The sequence below is a fragment of the Notolepis coatsorum genome (assembly GCF_963971535.1).
Source record: "Notolepis coatsorum genome assembly, chromosome: 14".
Taxonomy (NCBI): Eukaryota; Metazoa; Chordata; class Actinopteri; order Aulopiformes; family Paralepididae; genus Notolepis; species Notolepis coatsorum.
This window is the reverse complement of record NC_140178.1, coordinates 56497981-56513301: the sequence shown is the minus strand read 5'-3', so window position 1 is coordinate 56513301 and position 15321 is coordinate 56497981. Positions and strand designations below refer to the sequence as shown.

The 15321-nt window shown below is 43.1% G+C and overlaps 1 protein-coding gene across 1 annotated transcript in view; it reads right to left on the bottom strand.

Moving 5' to 3' along the window:
• Window positions 1-15047, bottom strand: part of gsg1l (gsg1-like) — a gene marked incomplete at its 3' end in the record, with an annotated part of 314655 nt that extends 299608 nt beyond the window's left edge. The window contains exon 1 of the mRNA XM_084329478.1: window positions 14592-15047. Within this exon, the coding sequence (XP_084185604.1) occupies window positions 14592-14880 (289 nt within the window). The 5' untranslated portion in view covers window positions 14881-15047. The remainder of the gene's footprint in view (window positions 1-14591) is intronic.
• Between the last annotated feature and the right edge of the window lie 274 nt (window positions 15048-15321).

The window sequence follows — 15321 nt, the reverse complement described above, 5'->3', positions numbered from 1 at the left end:
GAGATGCATGCATCTTATTGGTAGAAGTGGTACCAGAAAAGTCACGTGAAACACTGCAGACCACTGATTGGTCAGAATAGAGACGCGTCACTCATTGGAGAGTCTGAGGGAGTCTGAACTAAAACAGAACGCCGCCATCTTTAATGTCTCACATAGGATTTCATAATCATTATGTTTGCAGCAGGCACAAGTGCAATAAACAAAGGATACAGTCACTGTGTATTCTGCCTCATTTATTGATTAAACAAAACCGACATCAACACAATTTGCCACCGAGCGGAGAGTTTAGTCTCGCAAAAAGATTGCTGACTTGTTAAGGCTTGTTGTTAGGTTAGGTGCTAATGTTGTGCTAGCGTTTTAGCATGGCTATCGTACATAGCGTGATCAATATAACTCGCTATTGATTGTTTGTATGAGTAACGTTAATGCTAGTAGAATAGACACAATGAGGGGTAACGTTAGCCCCACGGAGCTCCTGTGCTGTGCTCTGTAGTAAAGCCAGCGGCCCGCCTCCCAACACGGACAGTGACTGACAAGGGGCACCGCCTCAAACAAACACGCAAATGGCAATTAATCGCGCCCGTCAAAATCATTGCATTCATTTTAATTATCGCGGCAATTAATCGATTTATTGCTTATCGCGGCAGGCCTAGATATGGGTGTGGAGAAGGTCGTAGACTAATAGAAAACACAAAGGTCGAGTGTACAGAAAACTGCTGGTGTTGTTTTCTGCTTTTAGGGTTTGGAGATGTCCGACAGCGGTGGAGACGACCAGGAGACAGACTGGAGGAGGAGGAAGCAGCAGGGGCCAGGCACCGCAGCCTGGTACACAGATCATCCACGACGAGAGAGAGGAGACGCGGCGGTGGGAGAGCAGATGTGGAGAGGACAGCCAGAGACACTGAGCAGTAGCAGACCAGGGGAGACATTTTTGCCTAGGGGACCTCGCCCTGGAATGGGGACCAGCTCAGGAAAGGAGCCGTCGCTGAAGGGGCCCTTGCCCTAGAAGACGGGACAGGCCCAAGATGGGGGGTGTACTGTAAGAGGGAAGGGAGCGCTCTGATTTGACGTGGGGTGTACCTAAGTAGGGGGGCCAAAGGGTTTAGGTGTGTTGTCTGAAAAGTTGCGAATTTGTGTCTTTCTCTGTCTTTCTCTCTCTCTCTCTCCTCCTTGACCGTTGTTTATCCTTTCTGGTTTAGGTGTAATGGAAAACAATAAGGCAAACAGCAGACGGAGGGGCCCTAATTGTTATGAGTCTATTTTTTTTGGGTATAATTAATTGAAAAACCAAGTAGTCTGTTGATTCTGAAGGTTGATTAAGAATCAAAGGGGGGAATGAGAGAAAACAGGGTTCTGGGGTGTTTTTCAATGTATGTGATGTATAGATTGGGGGGAGATGGTAGCATGTAACGGTGTCAGAGAGGTCGAAGTGCATGCAGACTGTGATAGAAGAAGCGGTTCAGAGGCATAGCCAGCAGAATGTTTAGCAGTCAGCAGAATGTTTTGAATTCCGATCTAAGACACAACAAGCTGATACCGTGGCAGGGCACAGAGGCAGAGCGAGATGGAGGTTTTGACAGTAATGAAACGCTTTGAAATGTGTGAAAGGTTATTAGCAGTTGTCATGACAGCGCATGACAACCAGAAGAGGGGCGGGCTATGGCGAAGGTCCTATAAATCTAACAGTGTTTCCGGGTGTAAGCCAGACCAAGAGCGGCTAAGGGCAGACTACAATCTGACTAGGACTGAGAGACTCTCACCTCTCATCACGGAGAGGGGGGGGGGGGGGGGAGGAGGAATGACACATCATCATTAGCTTCGGCTAACGGGAGAAGGGTTCTGGCTACGACCAGGCCTGACCACCATTGGACTGAATAGCAGAAGGACGATAGACTGAACACACCGAAAGATCATTAGAATAGATTTTACAAGGACAATACGAATTGGTTCCCATCTGATTATGAGGTCTCTGTTTATGTAAATAAACACTGCTTCTCCTTGTAAGGTATTACCCTGTGTCAAAGTGTCGAATTCTTACGAAGGTGGAGAATTATTATGGTTTGCGGATCGCACTAACGGGGAGAGATAAGGATTGTATCAGCCAGTATATGAGACATCGGGAGCATTAAAAGTACACAACGCAGAGGAGTGGATGGAGAGAGGATAACACAAGAAGACATGATACTGGCCAGATTGATCAGAATCTAACAACATGCTGCGATGATTTGGCTGACCAGGGTAATGTGGGCATCACATTCCTTTAGGAGACATCTCCAGCGGCCTTTGAGATGCCCAAAGGCACGCTCTACAGTCATGCGTGCTTCTGGTGTTACTCCTCTACCCTCACGGTAAGGTTTCATAACCCAAGGCAGCAGAGGGTAGGCCGAATCACCTAAAGTGGCACATCAACTCCCTCAAATGCTTCAGTCACTCTTGTTAACAGTGTGCCTCTGTCACCACGCTCATACAATCTCGACAGGGCGAAAACATGGGCATCGTGTATCCTACCTGGCCGCCCAACATTTATGTCCCAAAACTTGAGCTTGTTGTCCACCACACCCTGTAAAATAATGGAATAATGGCATTTTCTATTGAAGTAATCCGCTGGAGTGTCAGGTGGAGCTCTGATGTTAATATGGGTTCCATCAATAGCACCAGCTACTTGGGGAAATCTCCATTTATCGCGAAAGCCTTGTGCTATTGATCTAAACTCGGTAGCAGAGGGTGTTTTTATATACTGTGGCTTCATTATAACATTCATGGCAGTGACAACTTGTTGAGTTATAACGCAGCATGTGGACAAGCCAACGCCAAACAAATGAGAAAGAGAGCGGTATTAAAGGTTTGTTGCCAATCTCCAGACACAGATTGCCACTCGAACCTCTACATCAGTGATTCCCAACCTGGGGTCCGCGGACCCCCTGGGGATCCGCCAGGGGGCGCAGGGGGTCCGCCAGACCACAGATGATTTTTTATTTTTATTTTTTTTTCAGACTTTGAATAGTCTCTTCACTACAATAAAAAATAAAGATAAATAAATAAACATCTAGACATGATTTTTGAACGTTAACAGTAGGCTACCGGGTAGCCGCTAAAACGCGTATCAGTTGACTGTATCACTTTCCGTAGCTAGCCTAGCACGCTAGTTAACTTTCTCGGCTCGTCTGCAGTCAGCCGCCAGAGGCGAAAATGTGTGACAAACGAAAAGGAGATGACGGCAGCTCATCTGCAAAAAAAGTTAGGACCTACAGCAATCGCGAAAATTACATCACCATGGGCTTCACTGAGGGACCAGACAAACGACCTGAGTGTGTGATTTGTGGAGAAAAGTTGGCAAACTCGAGCCTGAAGCCCAGCAAGCTGAAGAGACATCAGGCGTCTAAGCACCCAGAAACCGTTGGAAAGGATCCGGACTTTTTTCGGAGGAAAGAACAGTCTCTCAAGGCGAACAAGCCCGTTGATGTTAGAGTAGCGTGGAGCAGGGGTGGCAGTGATTTACAGAAGGCTACCGAAGCCTCCTTTGAGTGTTCGCTTTTAATTGCAAAAGCAAAGAAACCGCACAATATTGGCGAGCAGCTCATCAAACCAGCCTGCATCAAAATGGTTTAGAAACTGTGCGGCCCACAGGTGGCGGATAAACTAAAATCAGTACCACTCTCGAACAATGTAGTGAAAGACCGAATTGATAAGATGTCAAGTGATTGCGAGCAGCAGCTGTCAGAAAAGCATTTGCCATACAACTTGATGAAACTACAACTGTCGCAGACGAGGCTGTACTCATCGTTTATGTGCAGTATAACGAAAATGAGGATCTGAAGCAGGACATTCTCATGTCAGTCAACCTTACTACCACCACTCGAGGTGAGGATATTTATACTGCAGTGGATTCTTACTTCATTCAACATAAATGCAAACCGTTCACCATTAGGGCCTGATTTGAGAGAATGAATACAGGATTTGAATATTGGCCAACATTTTGAAATACATATGGTGCAAGATGAGATTTGTTGATTGAAGGCACAAGTCAAAGAAGCATAGTGGGTCTAATTATGATGCATATGCCTGTGTATAAGCAGTTTGTTATTAAAATGACAAAAAAAGTATTAAAATGACAAAAAAAAAGTATTTTATGGTATTTTATTAGGAGGGGGGTCCAGGAATTTCATCAGAGATGTTTGGGGGTCCCTGGGGGAAAAAGGTTGGGAACCCCTGCTCTACATGAACTGGCTTTCTAAATCTGGTGGTGTGACGGGTCAACCAGGGCCGGAGGGTATCACACAAGTGTATGAAAGTCCCTCTTCGTATCCTGAAGTTTAGCAGCCATTCGTGGTCAGTCCAAGTACTGTAGATGTGTGGCCACCAAGCATGGGTACGTGGATATACCTATATGCCCCTGCAGTACAGACAGAGAGATAGAAAATGTTATTCCAATGCGTCATTAACATCTATGGTTTACAACCAGCAAATACAGATCAGGTCAACATGGCAGGTAAGCATAACCTATTGAGCTTACTACCCACCATTCAAATACAACCAATTTGACAAAAAATAGGTGTACTTCATGAAAAGTGAAGATTGGGGTTAGGCTAAGCAGGCACGGTACGTTTATTTATATAGCAGGGAGTTGGGGGGCAACTGATTGATTGAAAACGTTATTAACAGATTGCAGAATGGGTACAATACAGTACGGCTAGTTTGCTGCATGTCCCCAATTACATCGCCAAATAACTTTGCTGTATGACGTCAACACATTTTAATAACAAAAAACACGACATGACCAAAGGAAGACACACATACATGCTATGCATAGGTGGCGGATATATAATAGGCCAGGCTAGGCTATGCCTACCCAAATCGGCAGCCCCAGTCGGCGCATTATTATAGGCAGCCTAGGCTACGATATTGTGTGTGTGTGGGCTGCTGCAGCCCGGTGGTGACAATACGCAAGGGTCGGCCAACCAAGGTGTCAATGGGTAGTAGGTGTGGTGGGCGGTGGCCGTTTAACATTCCAAGTATACAGGCAGTAACAAATCACGCATAGGCTCAGGTTAAATAATGTAGCCAATCACAGCATTCATATGATCATCCTGATCCCGCAGGCCGAGTAAAGCAAACATCTGCGTTCCGAATCTCCTCCCGTCGATCCTTTGTAGCGAACACCAGCGCGCTATTTTGAGTCAAATTTCAAAAAGCTAAATGGATATACAGTATTTTTCCAGGGCATATAAACAAAGTAATTTAGAAGCTGCACCGGGCTGCCCCTGGGCACAACTACGGATCACCGGAGGCTGTATGTTGCATTATCTTGGCATACAAGGGCTTCCTCTAAGTCTAAGAGGACATGATGAGAGTCCGAGTTCATCAAATTTTGCTGCATTAAGGTAAGACAATGGTTAATCTATTATTGGATGCCTTCATTTGAACACTTAATTTTGCACTATATATTAAATGAGTGGGGATCGCCTCGCATAGCCTAGTGGGTGTGTGTATTGACAAAAAAGGAAACATTTTGCGCGCTCCACACGATATTGCCTACCCAAATATTGATCTCACCCGCCGCCTATGATGCTATGCACAGCTAGCTAGCTAACGTTAGGCTAACGTTAGTTGGAATTGTCCGATGGCTTATGAAAAATAGCTTACCTGATGCGTCTTTGGAAGAGAAATTGTTGGGTGAATATGTTGTTGTATGCGTCCATCAGAGCGTGTCTTCTCCTACAACGGTGTCGACATGAGGCAGCGCGTCTTATCATATCATTACATTATTTTCAAGTCATAGCCTTGATGCTCGCTGAAATTGAATGTTTTCTTCACAGACTGAACATATCAATATCAGTATATCAACCAGAGAATGCCAATTAAAACAAGTAACCAAACACGCTGCTGATGTTCCATTTTCTATTATGTCTGTATTTTCGAGTTAAGAAAAATCCGAGAGAAGACTGTCTGAAGAAAATCTGACCAATGAGTGACGCGCGTGTCGTTTGTTTACAAGTTTTCGTCCGCTGTTAACACAGCCGTGTGAACACAAACGAACCAAGGGGCAAGTGCAACATTGTATCAATATTAGTCCCTGAATCGGAACAAAGCAAACAAACTACAGGTGTGAAAACGCCCTAAGCTTCTTGGTGCTAAAAACAAGCTCTTCTGGTGGACGTTCTTTGATGGGCACATTTGCCCCCAGCAGCCAACTGAAGCTATAGCTTGCTCAATACTAAATCAATTCTAACCATTTTGGTTCCTATCACTCGGTATGACTCCAAATCATAGCAAATAGCGTCAAGGTTAAAACGTTTTCCTTTAACACTTTGTATGCCACTCACGGCTTTTCTCTGGTTTACCCCCCGACCGTTGAATGCCACGTCACGAGTATTCTCGTTTTTATTTTTTATTTTTTTATTAGCGTTCTGAAATCATATTGCATCAAGCGAGCCTACCATTGGAGATCCAGGCACCGCCGGCGCTCAGATGTGAAAAAAGTGCCCCCTATCGTCTCCCAGATGGTAAATCACCCTTTTGGATTGGACTCAATGAAAGTGAATGGGAGAACGGATTTCTGACTCCACATTTTACTTCTCACTGATGTAACCGGGGTCTACCAGAGTTCATTCTGGAACCTTGGTGCCACGGAGAATATGTGTTCTACTGTACACACGGCACGGTTAGAAATTAACGGGGGCTTGGGGCAAAAATGCCCTCGAAAATTTACCAAATGCCCTCGAAAATCAGCCCCCGACAGTTTACTAATTATATATATAATTATATATATGCTCTACAGTGCGAGCATTTCCCTTGTGTTTGCCCCTAATAATATGTGTGTGTGCGAACCGGAAAAATCATTTACTTGCAGTGTGCGAGACGAGTGAAGATTACAAAACAGCTCCGCTGTTAATAGTTCAGAAACTGGACTGAAATTCTGTTTTTGGGTGGAATGCAAGGTTTGTTGCAAGGAGGGAGGGAGGCGGCGCCCGCTGCGTGTTACAGGGTACTTGAGAGTTGCGAACGCAGACAGACAGAGAGCTCTGCTTTCATCAAGCATGCATAGTGTAACATTAAGTTACACTGCTATCTTAACGTTAGCAAGCTAAGCATCTGCATAGCGCGACCTGTGTAACGTTAAGTAACTTGTGTTCGGCGGGGAAAGACCGTTCCATTTGTAACACAACTTCAAAGAATAACATCCAAATCCGATCCCGATGCGCATTTGGCATTTCCTTCATTCCACAGCGCTGAGCGTGCAACGTATTTCATTGATAGATCTGGCCAGAGCCTATACTCACAAACGTTCCAGTGCTGTCTTCGGGATGATTTTAATCCAAACGTCCATTCAAAACTTGTATTATGAAATAATTCTGGAATGTCTGACTATTTCCCTATGCATTGGTGCGAGTTCAGCTGACAGTCCATAGAGTCCATGACATAAGTTCATGAGATGCTCTGTTCTTTTGTTGTGTTTGAGGTGGATGTTGTTGCGTGTGTGGGGTTTTTCATGTATCAATTTGAAACAAGCCTCTTGACTGTTGGAATTAGGGATGTTAAAAATAAAATAGCTAATAATATTATTCAATATTAGACATTCATTGATCCAGAGGCAACCGGCTATTCGTCTGCTATTTGTAGATATATCAAGACAACAACACAACTTGCCCTCAGGGACAATCATATTTAATCTATTTAGATAGAGTATGTATGTATTATTTACAGATAATTGAAGGTACCTCAAAACATGAAACCAAGCCATGTCACACATTGTGTGTGTGTGTGTGTGTTACTTGAACAATTGTCACTGTGCTCCTAAATTTCTTTGTGTGCTCCTAAATTTGTATTTAGATTTTATTTATTAACATTTTATTTAGGAGCACATGTGCTCCTTGGGAAAAAGGTTAGCGTAGAGCCCTATATATGGAGACATTAACATTACGTTATCAAACATAGGGACGAAGACTGTAAAAAGAAGTGTCAACAATGTTTTATAATCGTTATGTTAATTTTCATTATAAAAAAAAAAAAGGATGTTAATTTTCATTATAAAAAAAAAAAAGGAACCCGGATCATCAACAAATCAACCTTAACTATATTCACAGGACATACTTGACTCCTATAAGACTGTGCCGAATGGGGCTTAAGCAAGATTCCAAATGCACCCAATGTTCAAATGGGGACGAAGGGACATTTATGCACATGTATTGGGACTGCTCACCAGTTAAGGCATTCTGGAAAGATGTGACCCAACAAATATCAAAACTCATATCTTGGAATATAACTGTACACCCCTCGGTATTACTATTGAATGATGTTTTTGAGTTTGCAGTGAATCCACAGCTAAAGAGATTGGTTTTATCGGGTATCACAGTAGCCAAAAAGCTGATCGCATCACGCTGGTTTCAACCGAAAAAAATTTGCCGTAAAGTTTGGTTTCTTACATATCTCGATGTAATTTACCATGAAATATCTACAGCAAGAATTCTGGGTCTCAATGAATCCAAAATGTCAATGTGGTTAGAAGTGGTGGAGAGAATAAAAGCTAGCTTATAATGGTAGTGTCTGGTTAGGTGCGAGGGATAGTGGAGGTACTTCTCAGGGTGGGGTCCGGGAGGGGGGGGGGTTCGAGCTGGAGCATATGTGTGTAGGTTTTTTAGATAACAGGTATTAGGGGTATATCTTATATAAGACAACTAACTAAAATGTGATCTCATTGGATGTGCCCTGACAATTAATGCTTGTATATCTTATCGTGTGTTGTCATGTTTGTTTATATGTTTGTTTAAAAAATAATAAAAAAATAAAATACAAAAAAATTGTGTGCCCCCGAAATACAAAAAAAAGCCCCCGAAAATCAATTAAGGGGGCAAAAAAAGCCCTTGAAAATGTTCTTTAATTTCTAACCCTGACACACGGTGGATCAATACAATTATCGATTTTTTTTCTAATGGCGATCGGAAATTGGACTTTGAATGCCATCCACAAGTTTTCTCGTGTTTACCCCCCGCGGGTTGAATGCCCACTCACGAGAATATTCGTTTTATTTGTTTTTTTTATTTTTATTAGCAATCTGTTATTGCATCAAGCGTCCCTACCGTTGGAGATCCAGTCACCCCAGGCGCTCTGATGTGAAAAAAGCGCCCCCTATCGTCTCCCAGATGGTAAATCACCCTTTTGGATTGGACTCAATGAAAATGAATGGGGAAAAAAAACCTGCACTCCACATTTGACTTCTTACTCATGTAACCGGGGTCTACCAGAGTTCACTCTGGAGCCTCGGAGCCACGGCGAATATGTGTTTTACTGTATACACGATGGATCAATCAAATGAGCGATTTTTTTCGAATGGCGATCGGGAATTGGAATAAACCATTTGGATACCATCTGATCTCAGGTAAGGAATCTATGTTATCAGTATTAGGATAATCAGACTCGTTTTCACAGCAATATAAGCTTTTCTGTGATTATGGTGATAGGCTGTTTGACTCTGCGCGCCGTCAGGAAATAGGAGACTCGATTTTCGGCTCACCGCAAGAGCATGCGTCCGTACACATACTATCGATCATCTAGCGTTTATTTGAAAACGATTCATAAATAGGCCGAAAAATGACAACGTTCTAGAATATTCCAGTAAAAGGCGATTCTCATAGAATGTGTTGTTTTTTCCGTGAAAACGAGTGATTTTCAAAATGCTAGAAAACGGAAATGAAGCGATAAAAAAACAATCTGCCATGACAATGTTGACTGGAAAATGAGTCTTTGGTAAGCGACGGGCAGATTAGACACATAGCCATCATTTAAAACATAGATTAGGCGATATTAACGTTAACATTGGAGTGGATGTGGGCATTCAAGGGGGTAAAAAGGAAAACACGGCTGGCTCTCAAAGTGTTTGAGGTGCTTCTGCATGTGGGAAACCCACATTTTACATATTTCCTCAAGAAATCAACCAATCAATTTGTCAACAAATCCCATCACTAATAGTTGCCTAAGAATTTTAGACAACGACAATCCTTAACAAACACAATCACTCATACTAATGAACACATCAGTCATGGCCCAACACATACATTCTCGTAACAGTTGACAACACAACACAATCACTCACACACAGATACAATACTGGCAATGGTGACATATGATATTGCAGAACCCCTATGGCCAACAACCTATTACCTAGGACTGGGCGATAAAACGATAACGATAATTATCGCGATATATTTTAATAATCGATACAGGAAAAAAATAATATCGAAAAAAATATATAGAGATTTTTTTTTTTTTTTGACCTGCAACAGGGCAGTTTTAAAACCAGGCAGAGACAGTGGACAGACTTGTCTTTCTTGCCTGCAACTTAAAGTAATTGCTTTGCTTGTCCAAATGACAATACTGACCAAATTGAGATTTATTTTTCTCTTGTCCATTTATTTAGTTTGCTTTCTAATTTAAAATACAGTTTGAAACCGTCTGTACAATGAATGAATGAATGAAAACTTTATTTAACAGATTGCAGAATGGGTACAATACAGTACGGCTCAATACATACAATTGTTAAGGGGATGCAGACCTGAGAAAGACGTTTGTCTTGTTTCCATCAGGGTCCCCCATTTTCAATTCATATAGACATTTATGACATACACAACATACATGACATTTATGGCATAGGGACATATAGGTATTTAGTACTGATACATTTGTGACATAGGCGGTATTCAAATATACAGTACTGTTACCCCTAGATCCTGACAGAGTATATACATATGATGGGGAGGGGACTGTACATTAGGAGGGGGTGGGTGGGTGGGAGGGAAATATACATACGGCGGGGAGGGAATATATACATGCGGTGGGGAGGAGACTGTCTATTAGGAGGTGGTGGGGGTTTTGGGCATTTACGGTGGCCAGTTTCGAATTGCAGCCTCCCGTAGGTGCTCTTTAAGAGCGGTTTTGAATGTGGGCAGGGATTCACATTCCTTTACAGCTTTGGGTAGGGCGTTCCACATTGTTGTGGCATAATTGCGAAACGTGTTTAGTCCCTTGTTTGAGCCGAATCTGGGTTTCACATGATTTGTTGAGCTTCCTCTGGTGTAGTGGTTGTGGTATTCACTGACCTTTGGGAAGTATTTTGACATGTACATGGGCACCCCGGTCGTATAGTGTATCTTGTAGACCAGGCCCATTGCAAGTTGCTGTACTCTGTCGTCTACTCTAAGCCATCCTAGGTTGGCAAAGTGGGCAGGGGTGAGGTGGGTTCTGGGGTTCAGGTCAAGCAGTAGTCTGACCAGTTTGTTTTGTGATGTTTGTAATTTTGTTTTAAGCGCCTTTGAGGTGCTTTGGTACCATGAGGTGCACGCATAGTCATAGTACCCTTGAATGAGTGCTCCTGCCAGAGTCTTCAGGGTATTCTTGTTTACCAGAGAGGAGATCCGGTACAAGAATCTAGTTCGTTGGTTGACTTTTTTTATTACATTGGATGCCATTTTGTCACTAGCCTACACAGTAGGCTATGTGTGCTAGCAGAGCTAGTCTCCAGTCACGAGTCACGGTGCACATGTGCTGTGGTTTGTCCACCAAAAAAGCGCCAAAAGATAGAAAAGAAACTAGCAGAGCCAGACCTATTCAACTCCCCTGGAGCCACAGCCAGCAGAGAAGCTTGTTTACTTTCGCATTCAAACCAGCTGCAGCCTGAGAACTGGAGTGTGAGGGGCTGTAACACTAAAGATGGCGGCAACGACAAAGAATAAAATAATTGCTGCAAAATAAACATACATCTGTTGTTTAAAAAAGAAATGTAAAAAATATATATATATATATATATATTTTTATACTTATAACAATATCGATAATTATCGATATCAGGTGATATGATAACATTATCATATCGTTATCGTGATATCATTTTTGGCCATATCGCCAGCCCTACTATTACAAATCTCAATGGTCATAAGACAGGAATTAACTTTTATAATGGTTTAGCCTGCACAGGGGAACCCTGACTCCTCCACTATTTTCTGAGCTTGTCTGTTTAGTGACTGCTCATACAGATGCAGCCATGAATTGTCTTTCGACCAACGTTTGGGCGCCGTATTAACGGTAACAATGACCAGCAGGGGCGCTCGAATACAGCTGGTGACAACAGCCCAACGCGCGGCTCTCATTCCATTTCATCAGAAGAAAGCGATCACAACGCTGTTAGTGTAATGCTTTTTGGTAACAATACGTTTGTTTAAACACGCAATGTTGCTGAATTAAATAATTAAACAGTTAAAACCTGTCAAATCAGCAGCAAAATATACACGTTGACTTCTGATTTGACAGGTTTTAACTGTTTAATTCTTTAATTCAGGAACATTAATTCATACAGTCTGTACTAGACATAGTGATATGGCATGATGTCAAATTTTGTGGTCTCATTGTGAGCCTCCTTGATGAATGAAGTTAACAGCTGCCTGTCGGGCCGTTGTTGACTTTGCGCCTCCTGGCGGGCATATAACAGAACAGCAACCTGGTTTCCAAATGAATTCCCATGTCGTGAGACCACCGTGCGCTCGTCGCGGCAAAATGGTTAGGAACACTAATGGCTGCATCTGTAGATTGTCTGAAGGGATGGGTGTTTTTGTTTTGTTTTTTTCGCCTATGATTCTCATCTGATTTCACCTGTATAGACAAGTTACCATACTGGACCATGGTGTTATCCCGTAGCTCATAATACTCTCTAAGACTCCATGAAATGTAGTGGTCGAGTAGTGGTTTTTCAATGGCTGATGCCAATATTTAGAGAGCAGGGTGACCAATGGCCAATATGTAATGCCAATATGTTTTATTTTTTTATTAATTTAATGCTTTTTTATGAATTTTAATTAAATAGAAAAATACATTAGGTTATTCTGTAGAATTCAGAATGTGAGATTATTTGAAACTGGACTTTGAAGAAGCCTTTATTTGTAGCACATTGCTAAATCGTCAAGCAGCGCACACACACATAGAACAGACACACACACACACACTGCTGAAATGTCCTCTCTGCACATGACCCATTCCGTCATCCTCCCCCCCAAGGGCAACCAGGAGCAGACATGGGTTGCGGCGTGCAAGTGCTCCTGTCCGTCTTAGTCAGGGACGAGACATTGTTGTTTTTTTAAGGGAGAAACCCTAGGGAGAACATGCAAACGCCACAAAGAAAGTCCCAGGAGATACCATGGGTATCTGGCAACCCGGCAACCTGGTCCTCGAGCGGGAATCGAACCCAGGACCTTCTTGCTGTGAGGCGACAATGTTAACCACTACACCACCGTACCGCCTATCCGCGCCATATTTAAGGGAGAGCGGGGTACAGTATGTCAGAAGCGACGTCGTTCAACTGCTTTATATGTGTATAATTCCTCACTGCTTTGGGGTCGAACGCCATCTCCTCAGCGTTTTTCACATCCAGCACAAGATGGTTAGGGTACACCAATGCACAAATTACTTAGCTCTATATTGTGTGTGAGTTGACAGACACTATGATAATATTGACAGTATTTTAATTATAGTGTCTACTGTCTACACATATATTCAAATATATTGGAAGCAAAGTGAATAAGTACACAAAACAAGTAATCCTATACCGAGTTTTATGATTGATTGATTGATTGATTGATTGATTGATTGATTGATTGATTGATTGATTGATTGATTGATTGATTGAAAACTGTATTAACAGATTGCAGAATGGGTACAATACAGTACATCTCAATACACACAATTGTTAAGGGGATGCAAACCAGAGAAAGACTTTCGTCTTGTTTACATCAGGGTCCCCCATTTTCAATTCATCAGGACATATATGACATACATGACATACAGATAGACAGTGGGTTAAATGACTGCCAAGAGGGAGAAACCTGGAACACAGTATAGGGGGTCTAGCACGCTTTGAAAGCTTGATTGATTGATTAAAAACCTTATTTCACAGATTGCAGAATGGGTACAGTACAGTACAGCTCAATACATACAATTGTTAAGGGGATGCAGACCAGAGAAAGACTTTCGTCTTGTTTACATCAGGGTCCCCCATTTTCAATTCATCATATGCTTCAGGAGGAAAGTGTCAAGACATTTAACTGATTTAAGTGTGTTCTCTACCAAACTTGAGATCCATCATCCATCATCCAAGTGTTATGGGAACAGAGGAACGGAAGTCGATCAAACTATTAAGACTATAGGCATGACATTTATGGCACGCCTTTGAACGCATGATGGTGGGGTTAGCGGGACACATTATTGGTTAGCCCCTTTCGTGACTGTGATGCACGCCAACAAGGTTTGGCCGAGTGTTGGCGTGCATCACAGTCACGAAAGGGGCTAATTATTGGTCAGTAATATATAGGCTACACAAAATTACAAGATTGTGTTTATGTTTAATTGGCCATCCGCGTGACATATGGAAAATAGCAGCACTGTGTAGGTTGGTGTGGGATTACTTTACTTTTACGCACGGTGGTTTTTTTTGCGCACCACCTTAACCGGCACGGCCGAGACCAACTTTGTTCTACCGTATCCATTCCGTATGCACCAAATATATTTTACCACCACCATTCAGTATTAACAACAGTGACAGGTGGGCTCACCTGGTTTGTGGAGGTTCTCCTCGCAGGAGTACCAGATGCCGGTGTGGAAGCGGCGAAAAATGAAGCGGTCGTCACCGGTCTCCCAGCTGTAGTGCACCTTGTTCGAGTCCGTCTCGTTCACGCCGTAGTCGATGCAGTTGTAGCGCCGCTGCTTGTTGCAGTTGGGTTTGGGGACGCGCTGGGTGCCCTCGCACCAGTACGTGGTGATGAATGCGGTGGTGGATAAGAACAGAGCCACCAGGTTGAGCCCCACAGAGAGCAACGCGCGGCATTTCCGCGTCGTCTTCATCGTACGAATGTGGCGTCGTCGCACTCCGCAAAAAGTTCATCGAAGGCTAAAAGCACGAGCGCTCGGTCAAAAGCGTGACTGGCAAAACGCGCACGACTCTCGCTCTCACTCTGCCATCAGTGCAGAATTAATTCACCCAGGTTGATTGGGATCTCCAAAGGTGTCACGGTCCACGTCCAACTATCCATATTCATCATGATGTACGTCATACAGCTGACATCTTCCAGAGCCTTTCTGAGATGAGCTGAGATTTTAGCGTCTAAAATAGAGAAGACCCCGTGGCGTGGCGGCTCACTGTTCTGCCTTCAGTATACCTCTCTCTCTCTCTCTCTCTCTCTCTCTCTCTCTCTCTCTCTCTCTCTCTCTCTCTCTCTCTCTCTCTCTCTCTCTCTCTCTCTCTCTCTCTCTCTCTCTCTCTCTCTCTCTCTCTCTCTCTCTCTC